The sequence below is a fragment of the Pongo abelii genome, chromosome 5 (genome assembly GCF_028885655.2).
Source record: "Pongo abelii isolate AG06213 chromosome 5, NHGRI_mPonAbe1-v2.0_pri, whole genome shotgun sequence".
NCBI classification, from domain to species: domain Eukaryota; kingdom Metazoa; phylum Chordata; class Mammalia; order Primates; family Hominidae; genus Pongo; species Pongo abelii.
Window position 1 is genome coordinate 44,023,363 of NC_071990.2, and position 25,179 is coordinate 44,048,541.

Below are 25,179 nucleotides of genomic sequence, written 5' to 3' on the forward strand. Positions count from 1 at the left end.
TCTGTACCCTCACTCCCCTGGATCCCTGGGCAAAGCCCACAGAGGGAAACACAAACAGGTTGTTGTAACACACCTTGCTGGGTACCACCATGGAGGACAGTTGGCTTATGGGGGTGGGGGTGCCTGGGGCCATGGAGTGACAGGTGATGGCTATCCCTCCTTGGAACCCCTCCAGCCTCCTCTTAGCTTCAGATTTGTTTGTTTATTTGTTTTTTACTAAGACCTGCTCTTTCAGGTCTGTTGGCTCTTTTAGAGGCTGAAGAAGGTCGAGTTGAGAAGGGATGCAAGAGAGGGGGCCAGAATGAGCCCTTAGGGCTCAGAGCCTCCATCCTGCCCCAAGGTGCCTACAGCTTGTGCTCCTGGGGTGCTGGAGGCGCACAAGGAGGAAAGTTAGTGGCTTCCCTTCTATATCCTGTTCATCAGCCTAGAGCATGGAGCCCAGGTGAGGAGGCCTGCCTGGGAGGGGGCCCTGAGCCAGGAAATAAACATTTACTAACTGTACAAACACCTTGTCCCTGCTGCTGGGGAGCCTGCCAAGTGGTGGAGACAGGACTAGCGCACGAATGATGGAAACGGAGGGTTGGGGTGGGTGGGAGCCAGCCCTTTTCCTCATAAGGGCCTTAGGACACCACACCGATGGAACTGGGGGTACTGGGGAGGTAACCTAGCACCTCCACCAGACCACAGCACCATGTGCTGAGGATGGGCTGACTGGGTAAGCTCCTGGGAGTGTTTTGGTTAAATTGAGGGAAATTGCTGCATTCCCATTCTCAGTCCATGCCTCCGCAGAGGCTATGCCAGCTGTAGGCCAGACCCTGGCAAGATCTGGGTGGATAATCAGACTGACTGGTCCCACTCTTTTCACAGGCATCAGAGCCCCAACTTTGTTCCCTGGGGCAGCCTGGAAATAGCCAGGTCAGAACCCAGCCAGGAATTTTTCCAAGCTGCTTCCTATATGCAAGAATGGGATGGGGGCCTTCGGGAGCACTTAGGGAAGATGTGGAGAGTTGGAGGAAAAGGGGGCTTGGAGGTAAGGGAGGGGACTAGGGGAAGGATAGGGGAGAAGCTATGAGCCTGGAGAAGTAGCCAAGGGATCCTGAGGGAATGGGGGAGCTGAGAAGAAACCCCCATTTCTGTTCAGAAGATGAGCTATGAGTCTGGGCTTGGGCTGATAGAAGCCTTGGCCCCTGGCCTGGTGGGAGCTCTGGGCAGCTGGCCTACAGACGTTCCTTAGTGCTGGCGGGTAGGTTTGAATCATCACGCAGGCCCTGGCCTCCACCCGCCCCCACCAGCCCCCTGGCCTCAGTTCCCTGGCAACATCTGGGGTTGGGGGGGCAGCAGGAACAAGGGCCTCTGTCTGCCCAGCTGCCTCCCCCTTTGGGTTTTGCCAGACTCCACAGTGCATACGTGGGCTCCAACAGGTCCTCTTCCCTCCCAGTCACTGACTAACCCCGGAACCACACAGCTTCCCGTTCTCAGCTCCACAAACTTGGTGCCAAATTCTTCTCCCCAGGGAAGCATCTCTGGACACTTCCCAAAGGACCCCAGTCACTCCAGCCTGTTGGCTGCCGCTCACTTTGATGTCTGCAGGCCAGATGAGGGCTCCAGATGGCACATTGTCAGAGGGACACACTGTGGCCCCTGTGCCCAGCCCTGGGCTCTCTGTACATGAAGCAACTCCAGTCCCAAATGTGTAGCCGTTTGGGAGGTCAGAAATAGGGGGTTCAGGAGCAAACTTCCCCCACCCCCTTTCCAAAGCCCATTCCCTCTTTAGCCAGAGCCGGGGTGTGCAGACGGCAGTCACTAGGGGGCGCTCGGCCACCACAGGGAAGCTGAGTGAATGGGGCGAGCAGCGTCTTCGAGAGTGAGGACGTGTGTGTCTGTGTGGGTGAGTGAGTGTGTGCGTGTGCGTGTAGGGGTTGAGGGCGTTGGAGCGGGGAGAAGGCCAGGGGCCACTCCAGGATTCCAATAGATCTGTGTGTCCCTCTCCCCACCCGTCTCTGTCCGGCTCTCCGCCTTCCCCTGCCCCTTTCAATATTCCTAGCAAAGAGGGAATGGCTCTCAGGCCCTGTCCGCACGTAACCTCACTTTCCCGCTCCCTCCTCGCCAATGCCCCGCGGGCGCGTGTCTCTGGACAGAGTTTCCGGGGGCGGACGGGTAATTTTCAGGCTGTGAACCTTGGTGGGGGTCGAGCTTTCCCTTCATTGCGGCGGGCTGCCGGCCAGGCTTCACTGGGCGTCCGCAGAGCCCGGGCCCGAGCCGCGTGTGGAGGGGCTGAGGCTCGCCTGTCCCCGCCCCCCAGGGCGGGCCGGGGGCGGGGTCCTGGCGGGGCGGAGCCAGGCCCCCCTCTTTTTTAAAGTCGGCTGGTAGCGGGGAGGATCGCGGAGGCTTGGGGCAGCCGGGTAGCTCGGAGGTCGTGGCGCTGGGGGCTAGCACCAGCGCTCTGTCGGGAGGCGCAGCGGTTAGGTGGACCGGTCAGCGGACTCACCGGCCAGGGCGCTCCGTGCTGGAATTTGATATTCATATTGATCCGGGTTTTATCCCTCTTCTTTTTTCTTAAACATTTTTTTTAAACTGTATTGTTTCCCGTTTTAATTTATTTTTGCTTGCCATTCCCCACTTGAATCGGGCCGACGGCTTGGGGAGATTGCTCTACTTCCCCAAATCACTGTGGATTTTGGAAACCAGCAGAAAGAGGAAAGAGGTAGCAAGAGCTCCAGAGAGAAGTCGAGGAAGAGAGAGACGGGGTCAGAGAGAGCGCGCGGCCGTGCGAGCAGCGAGAGGGACAGGGGCAAAGTGAGTGACCTGCTTTTGGGGGTGACCGCCGGAGCGCGGCGTGAGCCCTCCCCCTTGGGATCCCGCAGCTGACCAGTCGCGCTGACGGACAGACAGACAGACACCGCCCCCAGCCCCAGCGCCCACCTCCTCCCCGGCCGGCGGCCGACAGTGGACGCGGCGGCGAGCCGCGGGCAGGGGCCGGAGCCCGCGCCCGGAGGCGGGGTGGAGGGGGTCGGGGCTCGCGGCGTCGCGCTGAAACTTTTCGTCCAACTTCTGGGCTGTTCTCGCTTCGGAGGAGCCGTGGTCCGCGCGGGGGAAGCCGAGCGGAGCGGAGCCGCGAGAAGTGCTAGCTCGGGCCGGGAGCAGCCGCAGCCGGAGGAGGGGGAGGAGGAAGAGGAGAAGGAAGAGGAGAGGGGGCCGCGGTGGCGACTCGGCGCTCAGAAGCCGGGCTCATGGACGGGTGAGGCGGCGGTGTGCGCAGACAGTGCTCCAGCCGCGCGCGCGCCCCAGGCCCTGGCCCGGGCCTCGGCCCGGGGAGGAAGAGTAGCTCGCCGAGGCGCCGAGGAGAGCGGGCCGCCCCACAGCCCGAGCCGGAGAGGGAGCGCTAGCCGCGCCGGCCCCGGTCGGGCCTCCGAAACCATGAACTTTCTGCTGTCTTGGGTGCATTGGAGCTTTGCCTTGCTGCTCTACCTCCACCATGCCAAGGTAAGCGGTCGTGCCCGGCTGGCGCCGCGGGCCGCTGCGAGCGCCTCTCCCGGCTGGGGACGTGCGTGCGAGCGCGCGCGTGGGGGCTCCGTGCCCCACGCGGGTCCATGGGCACCAGGCGTGCGGCGTCCCCCTCTGTCGTCTTAGGTGCAGGGGGAGGGGGCGCGCGCTAGGTGGGAGGGTACCCGGAGAGAGGCTCACCGCCCACGCGGGCCCTGCCCACCCACCGGAGTCACCGCACGTACGATCTGGGCCGACCAGCCGAGGGCGGGAGCCGGAGGAGGAGGCCGAGGGGGCTGGGCTTGCGTTGCCGCTGCCGGCTGAAGTTTGCTCCCGGCCGCTGGTCCCGGACGAACTGGAAGTCTGAGCAGCGGGGGCGGGAACCAGAGACCAGCGGGCAGGGGGGTGCTCGGACCTTGGACCGCGGGAGGGCAGAGAGCGTGGAGGGGGCAGGGCGCAGGAGGGAGAGGGGGCTTGCTGTCACTGCCACTCGGTCTCTTCGGCCCTCGCCGCGAGTTTGGGAAAAGTTTTGGGGTGGATTGCTGCGGGGACCCCCCTCCCTGCTGGGCCACCTGCGCCGCGCCAACCCCGCCCGTCCCCGTTCGCGTCCCGCTCGGTGCCCGCCCTCCCCCGCCCGGCCGGGTGCGCGCGGCGCGGAGCCGATTACATCAGCCCGGGCCTGGCCGGCCGCGTGTTCCCGGAGCCTCGGCTGCCCGAATGGGGAGCCCAGAGTGGCGAGCGGCACCCCTCCCCCCGCCAGCCCTCCGCGGGAAGGTGACCTCTCGAGGTAGCCCCAGCCCGGGGATCCGGAGAACCATCCCTACCCCTTCCTACTGTCTCCAGACCCTGCCTCTGCCCAGTGCTAGGAGGAATTTCCTGACGCCCCTTCTCTTTACCCATTTCCTCTTTAGCGTGGAGAGAAGCCCCTGTCACCCCGTTTATTTTCATTTCTTTCTGTGGAGAAGATCCATCTAACCCCTTTCTGGCCCCAGAGTCCAGGGAAAGGATGATCACTGTCAGAAGTCGTGGCGCGGGAGCCCACCGGGCGCTTTGTCACATTCCACCGAAAGTCCCGACTTGGTGACAGTGTGCTTCCCTTCCCTCCCCAACAGTTCCGAGTGAGCTGTGCTTTAGCTCTCGTGGGGGTGCGTCAAGGGAGGATTTGAAGAGTCATTGCCCCACTTTACCCTTTTGGAGAAATGGCTTGAAATTTGCTGTGACAGGGGCAGCATGGGAATAGTCCTTCCTGAACCCTGGAAAGGAGCTCTTGCCAGCCTTGCACACACTTTGTCCTGGTGAAAGGCAGCGCTGGAGCAGGTGTTTTTTTGGAACTCCAAACTTGCCCACCCAACTTGCTTCTGAAAGGGACTCTAAAGGGTCCCCTTCCGCTCCTCCCTGACGCCTTCCCTCAGCCAGAATTCCCTTGGAGAGGAGGCGAGAGGAAAGCCATGGACAGGGGTCGCTGCTAACACCACAAGTTCCTCAGACCCTGGCACAAAGGCCTTGGCTACAGGCCTCCAAGTAGGGAGGAGGGGGAGGAGTGGCTGCCTGGCCACAGTGTGACCTTCAGAGGCCCCCAGAGAAGGACACCTGGCCCCTGCCTGCCTAGAACCGTCCCTCCTGTGCCCCCGGCCTTGGAAGGGGTATGAAATTTCTGTCCCCTTTCCTCCTTGGGGCCCAGGAGGAGTGGAGGGTCCAGGGAGAATATTGTCAGGGGGAAGACAGGGGGTGTCATGGGAATGGGTGAGGGGGCTGAGGTGCAGAATCCAGGGGTTCCCTGGAGGAGCCGCAGTGGTAAGCTGTCCAGCTGGAAGCCTGGTAACTGTTGTTTTCTCCAGAGGGGCTTCCTGTGACCTTGGCTGTCTCTGGGAGCAGGGCTGGGGTACCTGAGTGGGGTGCATTTGGGGTGTGTGGGAAGGACAGGGAAAGAAAGATGGACAGTGGGACTCCCCCCTAGCAGGGTCTGGTGTTCCGTAGGCTAGAGTGCCCCTCTACTCTGCGAGTGCTGGGCGGGAGGGGAGTTGGTGAGAGCTGGAGACCCTCAGGAAGGGCTGGCAGAAGCCTTTCCTTTTGGGTGCTGTCAGGTCCGCATGTCTTGGTGTGTTGACCTTCACAGCTTCTGGCGAGGGGAGGAATGATCTGGTGAGGGTGGGGAGGGTAGGGGAGGCCTCAGGCCTAAGGTGGTGCAGGGGGCCCCCTAGGGGCTGGGCAGTGCCAAGGCATAAAAGCCTTCCCTGGTCCCTGTTGGCATTTGAAGGTGCCCAGGTGAGAGGGGCTTGGCACTTCCTCACCCTGGGAGGGAGTAGAAACCAGGGAACAGGTGGGAGTGGGAGACAGGTGAGGCTTTGGAAATCTATTGAGGCTCTGGAGAGATTTGTGTAGAGAGGAAAATGGGGTTCTCCCCCAGGGTCTCCTCCTGGGTTTTTACCCTCGAAGCAACCTGTGGGCATGCTGGGTTATTCCTAAGGACTGGAAGAGCTTGGATGGGGGAGGGTGGTTGGTGCCCTTCGGTCCTCGGCACCCCCCTCTGTCTCCAACACCAGCTCACCCCTGGTATTTGTCATGTCAGCAGGAGAAGGTCACCATGTTGTTGTTCTCGCCCCCAGTCCCTCCTTCCTGCCTCAGTCCAAATTTGTCCTCCTATTTGACCTTAATACTTACCATGGCTTTGGACCAGGGAATCAGGGGGATAGTGAGAACAGGGAGAGGGAAGTGTGGGGGAGGTACAGGGGACCTCGACAGTGAAGCATTCTGGGGTTTTCCTCCTGCATTTCGAGCTCCCCAGCCCCTAACATCTGGTTAGTCTTTAACTTCCTCGGGTTCATAACCATAGCAGTCCGGGAGTGGTGGGCATATTCTGTGCCCGTGGGGACCCCCGGTTGTGTCCTGTTCGACTCAGAAGACTTGGAGAAGCCAGAGGCTGTTGGTGGGAGGGAAGTGAGGAGGGACGAGGGGCTGGGTGGCTGGGCCTGTGCACCCCAGCCCCTGCCCATGCCCATGCCTTGCTCTCTTTCTGTCCTCAGTGGTCCCAGGCTGCACCCATGGCAGAAGGAGGAGGGCAGAATCATCATGAAGGTGAGTCCCCCTGGCCCTGGATGGGGTTCCCTGTCCTCTCAGGGGATGGGTGGATGGCCTAATTCCTTTTCCTTCAGACCTGTGGGGAGGAAGGGAAATGGGCACAGGAATATAAGGATCAAGAAAGAAAGAGCTGGGCACCATGAGGTTCACCCTCAGTTTCGTGAGGACTCTCCGCTGCTCAGGTGTCTGCTAGAAGTAGGACTTGTTGCCTTTTTCTTCTGCTCTTTCCAGTAAAATTTTATTCGGAGAAGGAGTCGTGCGCACAGAGCAGGAAGACAGTGTTCAGGGATCCTAGATGTTGGAGGAAGTGTCTCTTGTCTCCCCTAGCTCCCAGGGGAGGGTGGACATTTAGTGTCATTTCCTATATAGACATGTCCCACTTGTGGGAACTGTGACCCTTCCTGTGTGAGCTGGAGGTACAGAGGGGTCAGCCTAATGGGATCTCCCCTCCCTTCCCTGGTTTGCCTTCCTTTGGGGGTGGAGAAAACCCCACTTGACTATGTTCGGGTGCTGTGAACTTCCCTCCCAGGCCAGCAGAGGGCTGGCTGTAGCTCCCAGGCGCCCCGCCCCCCTGCCCAACCCCGAGTCCGCCTGCCTTTTGTTCCGTTGTGGTTTGGATCCTCCCATTTCTCTGGGGACACCCTGGCTTTCCCCACCGCTGACTGTGGCCTGTGCTCTCCACCTCTGGGGAGGGAAGGCCCTGGGGTCTTCCTTCCCACGAGTTTCCCTGACCTAAATCTGGCGTGGCTGGGTAGTGGCCAGCAGTGGTGATGCCCAGCCTGTTCTGCCTCCTCCTTCCCCACCCCAGGAGCCCTTTCCTTGGCCTAGGACCTGGCTTCTCAGCCACTGACCGGCCCCCTGCTTCCAGTGCGCCACTTACCCCTTCCAGCTTCCCAGTGGTCTCTGGTCTGGGAGAGGCAGGACAAATGGTCTTTGTTTGCTGGAGAAAAGGTTGTCTGCGATAAATAAGGAAAACCACGAAAGCCTGGTTGTTGGAGTGTATGTGTGTGCTCCCCCAGGCAGTGGAGGCCAGCCCTCCTTGGAGGGGCGGCTGCCTGATGAAGGATGCGGGTGAGGATCCCCCCCTCCACCTCCCATGGGACTTGGGGATTCATTCCAAGGGGAAGCTTTTTGGGGGAATTCCTACCCCAGGTCTTTTTACCCTCAGTTACCAACCCCTTGCCCAGGCCAGAACTTTCTGCTATCCCCTCCTGGGCCACAAGCCTGGCCCTCCTCTGTCCCAATCATGATGAAGCGGCAGTTCAAAACTTCTTGATCAGTCATCTTCTCCCCTATCGACTTGGCTTTAAAAAATGACCTTTTCAGACTTCTGGTCTTGTTCACTCTTTTTGATGATGCTTTGCCGTAACCCTTCGTGGGTAGAGAAGGATTCTGTGCCCGTTGGTGGTCTGGATAAAAGAAGTAGAGACCTCACAGGAGGCAGTGGACTGGCCTGTTTCCCCAGTGTTCTTTCTGTTTTCACACCTGTGGCCTTCTCCCTACCTTCTTCCCAATAAACCTGTTGTGTACATAGTCCCCCTCGTTGTCCTTTATTCTTCTGGAAAGCAGACCTTGGAGGGAGGAGTGAGGGGGAGGCTCAGCTGTGGTCTCTGGGGGGTGGGGGTTGGGAGCTGGGGTGGAAGTCCACGAGGCATACACTTAAGATGCTTTGGTGAAGTTGTAAACTTCATATTACCCAGGCTGAAAAAAGAGCACTTGTTCCCAGGGCTGGAAATGGAAGCCAAAACACCACCTTTTCAGCCTGTTTCAGCATCTTTAGAGATCAGCCCAACCCACTTACACAGTTGAGCAGAGTTGGAGGCCTAGAGAGGGGAGGGACTGGCCCAAGGTCATACCAACTCATGGCCAGAGCCTGGGCCTCCTCACTGGCCAGGTGTTATTTCTTCCCTCTGTGTAGGGAACCTATTTCAGGGACAGGATTGCTATGTGGTAGTGGTGGTGGGGTGCGATAGGCGTGGCAGGCTGGGCCACAATTTGGAGTAGTCATGCCAGAGTCCTGCATTTATTTATTCTCAAGGGCCCCACCCCTGTGGCCCAGAATTACCCCTTCATGCTCCAGTGCACCCCTGGTCTCCCTTCAGATCAGCTTCTAGAAATGTTTCGTGGCTACAGTGGCAGCACTGTTTTTTCCATGATGCAAGCAGTTTGCCCTCTTGGGCGGGGTTATCAGTGGCTGGCAGGGCTGGCACAGCGTGTCCGCCCACTGCCACCTGTGGGTTCCAGGAGGGCCCAGCCCCTGTGCTGATGCCCACCACCTTCTCAGCTCATGTCTGGGGAAGAGGACTGGCAGGGGGAAAGGTGCCTCCTCCTGAAAGGTGCCTCCTCTGTTTTTGCCTAATATAGGCTTGGGAACACTTTGATGTCAGCTAATTCTGACTCCTTTACTTACTAGCTGTGCGGCCTTGGGGCAACTTACTTAGCCTCTTTGAGCCTCCTGTTCCCCATCTGTAAAATGGGATCTCAATAGTGTCTAATAGTACCATGTGGAGAAACTTGTGTGAGATGATAGCTGTGGACTACTGTACACAGTACCCAGGATGTAGTAAGTGCTCAATAAATAGCTGTTGGTATGGTTGATGTTATGGTAGTGGTTGTGGGGAGGACGTAGGAAACTGGAGACTAGCTTGGCAAAGCTGGCTCTTCCTCCTTTTAGGGAAAGCTTAGAGCATCCCCATGGGGTATACCCATACTCAAAACTGTCCTCTGGCATCGAGGTTGGCCCAGGATTCAGTTCAGCTGTCACAGTGAGGTGGCGGGATCAGATGTGGCAGGCCATGTCCCTTGGAACTTGAGTACATCGTGTGATCTCTGGAATGAAAACAGGCCTTCACCAGTGTTGATGGTGGAAAGCTTAGGGAAGTGCTTCAAACACAGTGGGAGGGACTTAAGTTAGATTTTTGGAAGGACTTGCCTGATTCGGAAGCTCCAAAGAGTGGCATTACAGAGCTGGGTGGAGAGAGGGGCTAGCCATCTTTTGTGTCGCCCACTGGGCTCATGTGTCGTCGCCTCTCATGCAGTGGTGAAGTTCATGGATGTCTATCAGCGCAGCTACTGCCATCCAATCGAGACCCTGGTGGACATCTTCCAGGAGTACCCTGATGAGATCGAGTACATCTTCAAGCCATCCTGTGTGCCCCTGATGCGATGCGGGGGCTGCTGCAATGACGAGGGCCTGGAGTGTGTGCCCACTGAGGAGTCCAACATCACCATGCAGGTGGGCATCTTTGGGAAGTGGGGGCAGGGGGGGATAGGGAGGGGCGTAACACTTTGGGAACAGGTGGTCCCAGGTCGTTTCCTGGCTAGACTTGCCTTGTCTGGCTCCTGCCCCTGAGTTGCACAGGGGCGGTGTGGTGGGGTCTTGCCTTCTGTGGAGAAGATGCTTGCATTCCCAGCCCAGGTTCCCAGCAAGCCCCAACCGTCTCCTTCTCCCTGCTGGTTGCCCCCTGGTCTCAGGAGGGGGCAGATGGATGCCTGTGTCAGGAGCCCCTCTCTCCCTCTCTTGGAGAGAGTCCTCAGTGCCCTCCCTTCTTGGGGGCTTTGTTTGGGAAGCTGGATGAGCCTGGTCCATGGAGAGTTTAAAAAGTCCTTTGTTGTTACCTGGTAATGGGGCACATCTCAGCCCAGATAGGGTGGGAGGGAGCTGTGAAACACAGGGAGGGGGTTGCTTTCGGGTATCTACTAGGAGTCAGGGTGAAGCCTAGAGAGGATGAAAGAAGGGGAGGGGATGGGGAGTGATAAGAACCTAGGATTTGAATTCCCAGCCTGGCCAACCCTTGCAGCCATGTCTTGGCCTCAAGTGGAACAAGGGCTCCTTGAGGCCAGCAGGGTTGGGGGAGTTGGGGTGGGCCTGAGCCTCTTTCTTGCTAGAGCTCTTGGTCCTCCCTGCCTCCACCACCCATCCCTGCTCTGCAGAACCCCTGGGTGCTGAGTGGCAGGAGCCCCAGGGTTGTCTCTTCTGGGTATGGCTGGCTGGGTCACTAACCTCTGTGATCTGCTTCCTTCCCTTCCAGATTATGCGGATCAAACCTCACCAAGGCCAGCACATAGGAGAGATGAGCTTCCTACAGCACAACAAATGTGAATGCAGGTGAGGATGTAGTCACGGATTCATTATCAGCAAGTGGCTGCAGGATGCCTGATCTGTGCCAGGGTTAAGCATGCTGTACTTTTTAGCCCCCGTCCAGCTTCTGGCTATGTGACCTTTGGCATTTTACTTCAATGTGCCTCAGTTTCTACATCTGTAAAATGGGCACAATAGTAGTACACTTCATAGCATTTTTATAAGGGTTAAACAAGTTATATATGAAAAGATTAAAACAGTGTTGCTCCATAATAAATGCTGTTTTTACTGTGATTATTATTGTTGTTATCCCTATCATTATCATCACCATCTTAACCCTTCTCTGTTTTGTTCTTTTCTCTCTCCCTACCCATTGCAGACCAAAGAAAGATAGAGCAAGACAAGAAAAGTAAGTGGCCCTGACTTCAGCACTTCTCCCTCTCCATGGCCGGTTGTCTTGGTTTGGGGCTCTTGGCTACCTCTGTTGGGGGCTCCCATCGCCTCCCTGGGTCAGGGACTTGGTCTTGTGGGGGATTTGTGGTGGCAGCAACAATGGGATGGAGCCAACTCCAGGATGATGGCTCTAGGGCTAGTGAGAAAACATAGCCAGGAGCCTGGCACTTCCTTTGGAAGGGACAATGCCTTCTGGGTCTCCAGATCATTCCTGGCCAGGACATGCTGTTTCGGTGTGTCAGGGGACACTGTGGACACTGGCTCACTGGCTCGATCTAGGGCACCCACAGTGGGGAGAGGGAGTGGGTGGCAGAGAGGCCAGCTGTTGTGTGTCAGAGGAAATGGCCTCTTTTGGTGGCTGCTGTGATGGTGCAGTTGGATGCGAGGCCGGCTGGAGGGTGGTTTCTCAGTGCATGCCCTCCTGTAGGCGGCAGGCGGCAGACACACAGCCCTCTTGGCCAGGGTGAAAAAGTTGAATGTTGGTCATTTTCAGAGGCTTGTGAGTGCTCCGTGTTAAGGGGCGGGTAGGATGGGGCGGGGGACAAGGTCTGGCGGCAGTAACCCTTCAAGACAGGGTGGGTGGCTGGCATCGGCAAGAGCTTGCAGGGAAAGAGAGACTGAGAGAGAGCACCTGTGCCCTGCCCTTTCCCCCACATCATCTTGTCTGCCTCCAGTGCTGTGGGGACATTGAAGCCCCCCCAGGCCTCAACCCCTTGCCTGTTCCCTCAGCCCCCAGCTTCCAGAGTGAGAGGATGCGGAAACCTTCCTTCCACCCTTTGGTGCTTTCTCCTAAGGGGGACAGACTTGCCCTCTCTGGTCCCTTCTCCCCCTCCTGCCTTCCCTGTGACAGACATTCTGAGGTGTGTTCTCTTGGGCCTGGCAGTCATGGTGAGCGCTGGTTCTCTTGAAGGGGACAGGCTACAGCCTGCCCCCCTTCCCGTTTCCCCAAATGACTGCTCTGCCACGGGGAGAGTAGGGGGCTCGCCTGGGCTCGGAAGAGTGTCTGGAGATGGTGTAGCAGGCTTTGACAGGCTGGGGAGAGAACTCCCTGCCAAGTACCGCCCAAGCCCCTCCTCCCCAGCCCTCCTTAACTCCCACCCCACCCTGCTGCCTGCCCGGGGCTCCAGGACACCCAGCCCTGCCTCCCAGTCCAGGTCGTGCTGAGCAGGCTGGTGTTGCTCTTGGTTCTGTGCCAGCTCGCAAGGTAGCTGCTTCCCCCACACCGGGATTCCCAGAGGTTCTGTCGCAGTTGGAAATGAAGGCAGAAGGTGCCTGACACACAGCCTTCCCTCCCACTCCTGCTCCCCATCCAGGCAGGTCTCTGACCTTCTCCCCAAAGTCTGGCCTACCTTTTATCACCCCCTGACCTTCAGGGTCAGACTTGGACAGGGCTGCTGGGCAAAGAGCCTTCCCTCGGGCTTAGCCCCCTGCCGGGGACTGGGAGCCACTGTGAGTGTGGAGACCTTTGGGTCCTGTGCCCTCCACCCAGTCTCGGCTTCCCACCAAAGCCTTGTCAGGGGCTGGGTTTGCCATCCCAGGGTGGGCAGCGTGAGGAGAAGAAAGAGCCATCGCGTGCTTGCTGCCCAGACACGCCTGTGCGTGCCCGCGCATGCCTCCCCAGAGACCACCTGCCTCCTGACACTTCCTCCAGGAAGCGGCCCTGTGTGGCTTTGCTTTGGTCGTTCCCCCATCCCTGCCCTCCTTATCACTTCTTTTACTCCCCCCCACCGCCCCCGCTCTCTCTCTGTCTCTGTTTTTTTATTTTCCAGAAAATCAGTTCGAGGAAAGGGAAAGGGGCAAAAACGAAAGCGCAAGAAATCCCGGTATAAGTCCTGGAGCGTGTACGTTGGTGCCCGCTGCTGTCTAATGCCCTGGAGCCTCCCTGGCCCCCAGTCCAACCTCCGCCTGCCATTCCCTGTAACCCTGCCTCCCTCTCCTGGTCCCTCCCTGGCTCTCATCCCCCTGGCCCGTGTCTCTCTCTCACTCTCACTCCACTAATTGGCACCAACGGGTAGATTTGGTGGTGGCATTGCTGGTCCAGGGTTGGGGTGAATGGGGGTGCCGACTTGGCCTGGAGGATTAAGGGAGGGGACTCTGGCTTGGCTGGGCACCGATTTTCTCTCACCCACTGGGCACTGGTGGTGGGCCCATGTTGGCACAGGTGCCTGCTCACCCAACTGGTTTCCATTGCTCTAGGCTTCTGCACTCGTCTGGAAGCTGAGGGTGGTGGGGAGGGCAGACATGGCCCAAGAAGGGCTGTGAATGACTGGAGGCAGTTTGTTGAATGACTCCTCGGCTGAAGGAGGAGCTTGGGTGGGATCAGACACCATGTGGCGGCCTCCCTTCATCTGGTGGAAGTGCCCTGGCTCCTCACGGAGTTGGGGCCTCTGGAGGGGAGCCCCCTATTCCAGCCCAACCCATGGCACCCACAGAGGCCTCCTTGCAGGGCAGCCTCTTCCTCTGGGTTGGAGGCTATGGTGGGCCCTGCCCTGGGCCCTCTGGCCACCAGCGGCCTGGCCTGTGGACACTGCCTCTGGGCTTAGCCTCCCGTCACACCCTACTTTAGCCCACCTTGGTGGAAGGGCCTGGACATGAGCCTTGCACAGGGAGAAGGTGGCCCCTGCCATCTCAGTGGCCCCTGATTGCCATCCCCAGCAGGTGAAGAGTCAAGGCATGCTCCGATGGGGGCAACAGCAGTTGGGTCCCTGTGGCCTGAGACTCACCCTTGTCTCCCAGAGACACAGCATTGCCCCTTATGGCAGCCTCTCCCTGCACTCTCTGCCCGTCTGTGCCCGCCTCTTCCTGCGGCAGGTGTCCTAGCCAGTGCTGCCTCTTTCCGCCGCTCTCTCTGTCTTTTGCTGTAGCGCTCGGATCCTTCCAGGGCCTGGGGGCTGACCAGCTGGGTGGGGGTGCAGCTGCGGACATGTCGGGGTGTTGCATGGTGATTTTTTTTCTCTCTCTCTGCTGATGCTCTAGCTTAGATGTCTTTCCTTTTGCCTTTTTGCAGTCCCTGTGGGCCTTGCTCAGAGCGGAGAAAGCATTTGTTTGTACAAGATCCGCAGACGTGTAAATGTTCCTGCAAAAACACAGACTCGCGTTGCAAGGCGAGGCAGCTTGAGTTAAACGAACGTACTTGCAGGTTGGTTCCCAGAGGGCAAGCAAGTCAGAGAGGGGCATCACACAGAGATGGGGAGAGAGAGAGAGAGAAAGAGAGCGAGCGAGCGAGCGAGCGAGAGAGCGCCTGAGAGGGGCCAGCTGCTTGCTCAGTTTCTAGCTGCCTGCCTGGTGACTGCTGCCTTCTCTGCTTTTAAGGCCCCTGTGGTGGGCTGCAGGCACTGGTTCAGCCTGGCAGGGCCTATTCCGAGGTTGCCCTGGTTGCCTGAGTGGTAGGCTGGTGTGGCTTAGTGTGGTGGTGTGGACGCAAGCTGTGTGTTGTGTCCTGTGGTCCTTCTGCTCGTAGTGGCTGTTGGTCCTGATGTTATTACTACCTCTGGTAGTAATGCTGAGAAGCTGAAAGCCGATTCCAGGTGTGGACAATGTCAACAAAGCACAGACGCTCTCACTGGGGCCTTGCCTCAGCCCTTTGAAGTCTGCATGGCTGGGCTTCTCACTCACTCAGTGTTTCTTGATGGGGGAAGGGATTGAGTCTCCCACTTCAGACTGGGTCTTCCTGAGGAAAGGGCTGTGTCTCGCCACTCAGACTGGGGCTCCCTGAGGATAGGGCTGTGTCTCCCCCCTCAGACTGGGGCTCCCTGAGGATAGGGCTGTCTCCCTGCTCAGACTGGGGCTCCCTCAGGCCAGGGCTATGTCTCCCCGCTCAGACTGGGGCTCCCTCAGGCCAGGGCTGTGTCTCCCCGCTCAGACTGGGGCTCCCTGAGGACAGGGCTATGTCTCCCCCATCAGACTGGGCTCTCTGAGGACAGGGCTATGTCTCCCCCGTCAGACTGGGGCTCCCTGAGGACAGGGCTATGTCTCCCCCTCAGACTGGGGCTCTCGTGAGGGCAAGGGCTCTGGCTGTTGGTTTAGGATGGGGCAGTTTTGCCTACACACTGAAGGAGCTGTAGCATCCGAGAATACTAGATACCTTTAATCCTCCACCAGTCATGGTGACAACCCCAAGCAGCCCACACATTTTCAAGTGCCCCCAGGATGCATGGAGGGAGGGGTCTGTGCCCATTCTCCTGACATTAGACTGTGAGCTCCGTAAGCCCAGGCCTGGTTTACCTACCTTTGTGAGCCCCGGGCATCTGTACCTCTGTCCCTTGTCCATACTGGGGACCAAGGAAGTGTCAAGTGCATGAGTGAATGCATGACTCAGTTCAGGGGGTGAGGTCAGGAGCACAGGGCCGGGACAGGTGGCTGGCAATCTTTTAATGCCTTAGCCTGTGTTCTTTACAGCAACTTGGCCTGTGCTCAGAGAGAGGGAGGCCCTGGGGGTCAGGGTAAGCTTCACTCAGGGAGGCAAGACTTTGTGGGGATTTCCTAGACAGGGCCAAGGCACCCCCAGCTCGCCCTGAGGCTGCGTTAGGGAAGTCCTTGGAGTGTCTCCCCTCCTCCAGCAATGTTCTTGTGGCTTGTGGGTGCTCAGGGGATGCTGGGAACCAGGCCTGGGTAGTTGGTGTGGGGTGCTGTCTGTCTTGGCCCTATGTGAAACCAACAGGGTATATATTAGTGCTGGGGGTGGGGGCTCTGCCTAGCTTCAGGGCTGGATGAGGGGAGTCTCAGTTCCCCAGGGGTCCTTGGGAAAGATAAGGGACTTGACATTTTAGGGTTTTTAGGTGATTATTCTGCTGATGGGGGTTTGTGTGAAGTGACCTGGGAGCTAACTGAAGTTACTCTAACCTCCCAATACCTTTACCCAACCCCCAAGCTGGCTGTATCTGGGAATATCAGTTTCCAAAATTGGAGGCTTAGGACTCCATTTCCAGGCTTCCCAGAAGGGTAGGGCCTGTTCTGCCTCCTCCTCACAATCACCCAGGGGCAGGGGCATGCTGAGAAAGTTCTTGGAGGCCCCCTTTGCTTCAGCTGGAGTAGTGAAGCCGCCGAATTGTCTCTCCCCATCCTAAGTGAAGCAGCATATTTGAAAGGAAAGACAACCTGTTACCTGGGCCTACAACCTCCAGGAAGCTCAAGAGAGATGAGGCCTACAGCCACACTGGGAGAGGACATGGGGAATGGAGATGTTCCCTCACCTTCCTGGGGCCTCCTGCTCTACGCTACCCCCTCGGGAGCCTCCTGTCCCCAGGGCAGGCCCTTGCCGTTGTTGGCCACCCGGCCAAGCCTCTCTGCCTCAGGCGTTCTCCCAGATGATCTGCCCACTCTCTTCCCCACACCAGCCCCTATAGACTGAACTGAAAAACCTCCTCAGCAGGGAGCCTCTTCTGATTAACTTCATCCAGCTCTGGTCACCCATCAGCTCTTAAAATGTCAAGTGGGGACTGTTCTTTGGTATCCGTTCATTTGTTGCTTTGTAAAGTGTTCCCATGTCCTTGTCTTGTCTCAAGTAGATTGCAAGCTCAGGAGGGTAGACTGGGAGCCCCTGAGTGGAGCTGCTGCTCAGGCCGGGGCTTCCTGACGGCAGGGCTGGGGCTGTTCTCACACTGGGGCTTTCTGCCCCAGGACCGCACCTTCCTGTCCTCTCTGCTCTTATGGTGCCGGAGGCTGCAGTGACCCAGGGGCCCCCAGGAATGGGGAGGCCGCCTGCCTCATCGCCAGGCCTCCTCACTTGGCCCTAACCCCAGCCTTTGTTTTCCATTTCCCTCAGATGTGACAAGCCGAGGCGGTGAGCCGGGCAGGAGGAAGGAGCCTCCCTCAGGGTTTCGGGAACCAGATCTCTCACCAGGAAAGACTGATACAGAACGATCGATACAGAAACCACGCTGCCGCCACCACACCATCACCATCGACAACAGTCCTTAATCCAGAAACCTGAAATGAAGGAAGAGGAGACTCTGCGCAGAGCACTTTGGGTCCGGAGGGCGAGACTCCGGCAGAAGCATTCCCGGGCGGGTGACCCAGCACGGTCCCTCTTGGAATTGGATTCGCCATTTTATTTTTCTTGCTGCTAAATCACCGAGCCCGGAAGATTAGAGAGTTTTATTTCTGGGATTCCTGTAGACACACCCACCCACATACATACATTTATATATATATATTATATATATATAAAAATAAATATCTATATTTTATATATATAAAATATATATATTCTTTTTTTAAATTAACAGTGCTAATGTTATTGGTGTCTTCACTGGATGTATTTGACTGCTGTGGACTTGAGTTGGGAGGGGAATGTTCCCACTCAGATCCTGACAGGGAAGAGGAGGAGACGAGAGACTCTGGCATATCTTTTTTTTTGTCCCACTTGGTGGGGCCAGGGTCCTCTCCCCTGCCCAGGAATGTGCAAGGCCAGGGCATGGGGGCAAATATGACCCACTTTTGGGAACACCGACAAACCCAGCCCTGGCGCTGAGCCTCTACCCCAGGTCAGACGGACAGAAAGACAGATGACAGGTACAGGGATGAGGACACTGGCTCTGACTAGGAGTTTGGGGAGCTTCAGGACATTGCTGTGCTTTGGGGATTCCCTCCACATGCTGCATGCGCATCTCGCCCCCAGCGGCACTGCCTGGAAGATTCAGGAGCCTGGGCGGCCTTCACTTATCCTCACCTGCTTCTGAGTTGCCCAGGAGGCCACTGGCAGATGTCCCGGCGAAGAGAAGAGACACATTGTTGGAAGAAGCAGCCCATGACAGCTCCCCTTCCTGGGACTCACCCTCATCCTCTTCCTGCTCCCCTTCCTGGGGTGCAGCCTGAAAGGACCTATGTCCTCACACCATTGAAACCACTAGTTCTGTCCCCCAGGAGACCTGGTTGTGTGTGTGTGAGTGGTTGACCTTCCTCCATCCCCTGGTCCTTCCCTTCCCTTCCCGAGGCACAGAGAGACAGGGCAGGATCCACGTGCCCATTGTGGAGGCAGAGAAAAGAGAAAGTGTTTTATATACGGTACTTATTTAATATCCCTTTTTAATTAGAAATTAAAACAGTTAATTTAATTAAAGAGTAGGGTTTTTTTCAGTATTCTTGGTTAATATTTAATTTCAACTATTTATGAGATGTATCTTTTGCTCTCTCTCGCTCTCTTATTTGTACTGGTTTTTGTATATAAAATTCATGTTTCCAATCTCTCTCTCCCTGATCGGTGACAGTCACTAGCTTATCTTGAACAGATATTTAATTTTGCTAACACTCAGCTCTGCCCTCCCTGATCCCCTGGCTCCCCAGCACACATTCCTTTGAAATAAGGTTTCAATATACATCTACATACTATATATATATTTGGCAACTTGTATTTGTGTGTATATATATATATATGTTTATGTATATATGTGATTCTGATAAAATAGACATTGCTATTCTGTTTTTTATATGTAAAAACAAAACAAGAAAAAATAGAGAATTCTACATACTAAATCTCTCTCCTTTTTTAATTTTAATATTTGTTATCATTTATTTATTGGTGCTACTGTTTATCCGTAATAATTGTGGGGAAAAGATATTAACATCACGTCTTTGTCTCTAGTGCAGTTTTTCGAGATATTCCGTAGTACATATTTATTTTTAAACAACGACAAAGAAATACAGATATATCTTAAAAAAAAAAAAGCATTTTGTATTAAAGAATTTAATTCTGATCTCAAAGCTCCTCTTGGTTTCTCCTTCTCCATTGAATCCTTGCTCTAGACTTCCTCCCGCCCCCTTTCCCTCTTCCTTTGGGGAACATGGCATTTGTCTTGGGTCTGGGAAAGGTATGTCTAATGTGTAGGATATGGGGTGACCCACCTTCTTGTGCTGGGGGCAAAGTCCTTCCATTTTGGCTGTGCTGGTCCTGGGGGAACCCATCCATCCTGTCTTGATATAGAAGGTGGGAAGCTCTGGGAATGGGTGGAGGGGGAGAAACAGCTTAGGAGCCAAGGGCCCTTGCAATTGGTAGTGCTGCCTTCAGGAATTAGATGATCCAGGCCCCTGTCCCTTAGCCAGGGAAAGAACTAGCCATGTCTCCAAGCTTGCTGCCCAGGAGACAGAAGAGAGCTGTTTTTGTCTGTGGGGGTCTTGTTGGCTGCAACAGGCTGGGAGTGGGAGGGGGATGCTGCTGGAGGGCTGTGACCCCAGGGTGTAATTTAATTTTACATAGTTACACCCTGGAGTTCCTTGAGCCTCTGGAAGATGGACCCATAGGTCTGGTCGCCACTGATGGGACTCCCTGCCCCAGCTTGCCATAAGCTCTTCTCTCATGTCCTGCTCCTGGGTAAGGTGGCCCCTGTCCAGGTCTTTGGCACTGAAGAGCAGTGCTTCCAAATTCACTTCCTCTAGCCTCTCATTTATTCTTGCAAACCATAAATATGGCTTGAATAAATATTGAGCCAGTCATTGTGCTGCTATGAATAAGACACAATTCCACCCCTCAAGGTTCTGGTGAGGGTGAGTGGGTGGGGAGACACAAAACTATAAATCCATGAGCAGAAAAATACATAAAATGTGCTGGGGGCATCTGATCTAGCTTGGGAGTGGGAGTTGTATTGGGGGTGGTGGCTGGGGGATGGTGTCTTGTGACATTATCTCTAGGCTGCCACTTAAAGGATGGTTTGAAGACAGGGAGAACGGGGGGCAGAGTGAAAGGGTTGAGGACATCCCAGGCAGAAGGGATAGTGTGAGCAAGGCATGAAAGTGGCACTTGGGCAGGGGCAGGGAGTGGGTGGGTGGGGTGGAGGCTGGAGACACGGGCAAGGGTTAGCTCCAAGGGAGCCTGCAGCACCATGTCAAGAGCCTAGGGCCTGTCAGGGATGAGCAGCAGCTGAGGGGTTTTAAACACTGAGCGGCCCAGTCAGATACACTTTTCCATAGGTGCCTGGCAACAGTACGGGAGGCAGAGAGGCCGGTAGAGGCTATTGTAGTCTTCCAGGAGGAATTGTGCTGATGGTGGGGAAGCACCTTTGGTGACTGGCAGTGCGGGCCATTGCAAGGTCTCAGCCTCAGGCAGCTTTTGGTCTAGTAAGTGCTCCTTTCCCAATCACCGACCACGTGCCGGCCCCTACATTGGTTAACACTGAATCTGTACAGCAGCCCCGGAAGGTAGGTGCTTTTTTATTTATTTATTTATTTATTTATTTATTTTATTTATTTTTTTTTGAGATGGAGTCTTGCTCTGTCACCCAGGCTGGAGTGCAATGGTGCGATCTCGGGTCACTGCAACCTCCGCCTCCTGGGTTCAAGGGATTCTCCCTCCTCAGCCTCCCGAGTAGCTGGTATTACAGGCACGCGCCATCATGCCCGACTAATTTTTGTGTTTTGTGTAGAGACGGGGTTTCACCATGTTGGCCAGGCTGGCCTCGAACCCTTAACCTCAGGTGATCTGCCCGCTTTGGCCTCCCAAAGTGCTGGCATCACAGATGTGAGCCACCGCGCCCGGCAGGTAGGGGCTTGTTTCATCCTATCTGGATTTTTGCCGGAGCCTTTGAATTGGCCCCCTGGATTCTCCTCTGGCCTTTCTTTAGCTGAATCTCACACAACTGCCAGAGTGAGCCTGTTAAAATGTGAGTTAAGTTTTGGCACCTTTTGACTCAAAATCTTCCAGAGATAGTTTTACTCAGAGAAAAACCCAAATGGCCTTAAAAGGCCTGCACCATTTGGGCTGCCTCCCTGACTACTCAATGACTTCGGGCCCTGCCTTGGCCACGTGGCTTCAGCCATGCTGGTTTCGCTGTTCCTCAGATGCAGTGGGCATGCTGCTGCCACAGGGCCTTTGCACTGGCTGTCCTCTCTTCCTGGAGCACTCTTTCCTACGCATGACCCATGTTGTTGGATCCCTCACTTTCAAGTCTTGTTACCTTCTCAGTGAGGCTTACCCTGACCACTGCATTTACGATTGACCCCCCTTCCCACTCCGCACTTGGGTACCTCCTTTTCACCATCCCTTCTTTTTCCCCATAGCACATGTGGCCACCTAACAGACTCTAGAACAGTGCTACCCAACAGAAATATAGTGTGAGCCACTTATGGAGTTTAAAATTTTCTAGGCACCAGAGTTTGAAAGCTGTAAAAAGGTAAAATTAATTTTAATAATTTTTTTAACTCCAACATATCTAGAATATCACTTCAGCATCTAATCAATGTAAACATTATTAATGAGTTTTTTTTTTTTTTTTTTTTTTTTTTGAGACGGAGTCTTGCTCTGTCGCTCAGGCTGGAATGCAGTGGTGCAATCTTAGCTCACTGCAACATCTGCCTCCTGGGTTCAAGTGATTCTCCTGCCTGAACCTCCCGAGTAGCTGGGACTATGGGCGCACACCACCACGTCTGGCTAATTTTTGTATTTTTAGTAGAGATGGGGGTTTCACCATATTGGTCAGGCTGGTCTTGAACTCCTGACCGAAGATGATCCACCTGCCTCGGCCTCCCAAAGTGCTGGGATTATAGGCATGAGCCCCTGCGCCCAGCCTATTAATGAGAAATTGTATACTCTTTTGGTACTAAGTCTTTGCGTCTGTCCAAGGGCAGAAATTGGGTGTAAAGAAAAATTAAATCTTTGAATCTGGTGGGTATTTTATATTTATCACATGTCTCAATTAGTTGTAGCCACATTTCGAGTGCTTAATATACACATGGCTAGTGGCTACCATTTCAGACAGAATAGCTTTAAAATGTACTCCCCCTTTTGTTTGTCTCCCCCAACTAGAATGCAAGCTCCATGAAGGAAGAGATTTTTGTCTCTTTTGTTCATTGTATCTCCAGCTCCTGGAACAGAGTACATGCTCAATAAACATTTGTTAAATGACTGACATTGTTGAAACTGAGGCCTGGACCTGAAGGTTTCATCCCAAGACTATGGAGGTGAGTACAGGATTTCTACAGAGATGCCAGGAGTTGTTGGTGAGGGTTAGCTGGACAGGTGGGGACTTGAGCGGGGATTGTCTGGAAGAAGTGAACTCAAAGTCAGCTGGTAGGGATTAGAGCAGAGGCCTCTTTGTCAGTGCCAGTACTGTCTCCTCTTAGCCACCCTGGAGATGGGGCTTATTATTATTGCTTGGCAGATGAGAAGCAGGAGGCTCAGAGAAGGTAAATAACTTGCCCGAATTTACACGCAGCCAGTAAATGGCCAAGCCAGAATTTAAACCAGCTTTTCTGACTCCAAATCTAGTGCTCTTTTTACCACACCACAGCTGCCCCAGGCTAGGGCAGGACATCAACAAATAAAAATGAATCGTCTAGACTCAATACAAACAGGGAATAAGAAAAGTGGGACAGGGGGAGGATGTAGTGGTGGCCAAACCCACGGCTGAAATCCAGACTTCCCCAAGTGTGGTAAGGCAAGGCAAGGCAAGGCAAGCAAGAGATGTCTCCAGGGGCTGGGGCTCGTCAGTGGAAGATCGGAAACCTAAGCACGCAAGAGATTGCAACACACAGCCTTAGATGAGAGAAACAGCCTTGAAATAGACCACGGAGAAAAGAAGGAGAACATGAAAATGCCACCTCCCCAATTGTATAAGACCTGCCCAGATACCCCCCTGGAGCCTTTCCCAAGGATCTCTCCAGACCTAAGCAAGTCCCAGGGCCTACCCTGCCTTCCCAGATCATCTCCTCTCTGTGGGACTCACACCCCCTGGTCTAGCCACTGTTTCCTCTGGAGCTACCCAGTGCTCCTTCTCCTCTGTCTAGCCTGAGACTCTTCCTTCTCCAAGGAGCTGCCCATCCTGCTCTCAGCCCTGAAAGGCCTTTAGAGAGTCTGCTGGCCCAATCTCCTCCCTCCCACAAGACCTGAAAGGCTGATGGGTGGATCCATACAAAACTTGGTGATTCTGGATCAATTTCATGTGTTAGGATCATTGTGGTGGCCAGTGTGCAAACATGGCTGTCAACAGTTCTTTCCATCCCTGTGCCCACATGCTTTGCCCCCCAAGAAGTAGAGTCTATTCTTCCTCTTTTTGAATCTGGGCCGGCTTTATAACTTGCTTTGAATAAAAATGCAACACAAGAGAGATATTCTGGGACTTTCAGGTCTAGGCCTTAAGAGGCATTGTAGTGTCAATTTTTGTCCTCTTGTAAGGCAGCTGCCAGGCTGTAACTGTCCAAATACTCTACTGGAGAGAGAGACTGTGGAGAGACAGAGAGAGATAGGGGAAGAGAGACAGAGAGATAGAGGAAGAGAGAGACAGAGATGGAGAGAGAGAGAGGCTCAGCCAACTCCCAGCTGTTCCAACCACCTGAAGCTGAGGCACCAGACATGTGAGTGAAGTCACTTTGGATACCCTAGCACCAGGTGAGCCACTCTAGCCAACAACACATAAAGTAGAGAGAAGCCATCCCTGCCCCAATTTAGTGAGTTGTAAGCAAATGTATGCACTGTGTTGTTTAAAGCTACTAAGTTTTGGGGTGGTTATTACTCCTCAATAATAACTAAGCCATCTAACGAAACAGTCATTTCCTTGGCATTAGGGTGTTTGTCCCTTCCCATCCATAAGGTTTAACTGGTATTCATGAAGTGGATGGAGGGATGTTCAAGGAAAGAAGGGTGTGTTTATAAGGGAATCAGAGACCAGGCATCTGCCATGGTGGTAAGTTTGGTGAGAAGACTCAGAGTAAGGGCTGACCCAGGCAGGACAAAATATTGTCCTAATTTCTAGAGTGTGGAGAGTGACTTGGTTGTACTAGAGTCTTACCAAGAGAAAGTGGGCCTCATCTACAGCATGGGGGATAGAGGATAGAGGATGAGAAGAACTGCCAGAGAGCACAGCATGAGGGATTTGGAGGAAAAGACTGTGGAATCCTTTTCTTCCCTTCTTCCTTCCATCCTCCAGCCTTTATGGAATACCAGCCCTGGTGTAGGGATGGTCTCTCATTTGGAATGAGATGGTCTCTCATATGGAATACATGCCCTGGTGTAGGGATGGTTTCTCATTTACTAGGAGGGGCTTTAGCATGAGCCAGCCTAGAGATGGGGGATGGATGGGATGACCCTTGGAAGGCTCCACCAGGTTGGCTTCAGGGTTGCTGGGAGAGAGATAATTCAGCTACATCCGCAGGACATTGTCCATTAGGACATGGGACTAGGGGAGGGCAGGAAAGGAATCAGTAAATATTTATAATCTGCCTAGAAAAGGAAAATGCAAGGCAAAGACGGGGCTTGACTAAGCATCTGCTGAGAAGGGAACAGAAGGGGTGACATGGAAGGGGAAGAGCTAGAACCCAGGGAGCAGTGAGTCAGAGGAAAGGGCCCACTAGGCACAGGTGCCTATGGAGCAAGGCTGGGCTTGAGTCTCCCAGGACGAGAGTGGGCCAGGATCTGACAAAGATTTTCAAAGGCTACCTTTGCCTTTGGGGAGTTAGTCTCTCTATAAGGGAAGTGCAAGTACTGCTCCCAGGGAGCTCCCAGTCTCAAGGAGGATTGACATGGCCCTGGCCCTCAGGATGCTCCCAGTCGTTACAGAGTATCTAATCTGAGGGAGGAGACAGAGCCTCTGCCATCAGGCATTTCTTTGGATACTAGTTTCGGGAAGGCACCACCCTGCCTCGGTTTGGCTGTTGCACTGTTCGGAGTCACCGGATGCTGGTACCCCATCCTTCCCTCCACTCTCGATGCGCATTCACAATGCTCACAGGGCTTCTCTCGTGTTTGTCATCAGCCATGCGTGGCTCACCAGCTTGGGCCCTGATTTTCTCCACACATCCCCTGACGATCCCTGGGTCTGGCTCCAAGTGGAGCAGATGCTAGCACATGTCCCTTTCCTGGACTTCTCCTGTCTCCTCTGCCGGCGAGGCCTGAGAACCCTGTTCATCAGCTCCTCAGACTTCCTGCAGGAAGACTGTTCCCCTACTCCCTGTCTGTAGCTCATCCAGCTGTCCTGGGGCTGGAAGCTTCTGAGGAGGTGATGTCCTGTGAGGCCCGGCCCATAGGGACCTCTCTTTGGATGCCTCTGCAGAGCCTAATCTGGGCCACCCTAAGTCCCATCAAGACTTCTGACAGATCTAGATTGGAATCCTGGGTCTGCCACTGGAGAAATTACTTCCCTGCACCTCAACTTTCTCAT

General features: G+C 55.0%; 1 protein-coding gene across 5 annotated transcripts; it reads left to right on the forward strand.

Annotated features, from left to right (window-relative positions):
• Nucleotides 1-2,361: 2,361 nt before the first annotated feature.
• VEGFA (vascular endothelial growth factor A) lies at nucleotides 2,362-18,796 on the forward strand. 5 transcript variants are annotated; one of them, XM_024248297.3, is made up of 8 exons: nucleotides 2,362-3,483; nucleotides 6,507-6,558; nucleotides 9,600-9,796; nucleotides 10,593-10,669; nucleotides 11,022-11,051; nucleotides 12,865-12,936; nucleotides 14,103-14,234; nucleotides 16,860-18,796. In XM_024248297.3, the coding sequence occupies exons 1-8, from the start codon at nucleotides 3,418-3,420 to the stop codon at nucleotides 16,879-16,881; spliced, it is 648 nt and encodes a 215-aa protein (XP_024104065.2). In that variant the 5' UTR covers nucleotides 2,362-3,417; the 3' UTR covers nucleotides 16,882-18,796. The 5 variants fall into 5 exon arrangements, with proteins under 5 accessions (XP_024104065.2, XP_024104066.2, XP_024104067.2 ...); XM_024248298.3 differs by having other exon boundaries at nucleotides 12,865-12,918; XM_054557566.2 differs by lacking the exon at nucleotides 2,362-3,483 and adding an exon at nucleotides 4,246-4,270.
• Nucleotides 18,797-25,179: the final 6,383 nt, after the last annotated feature.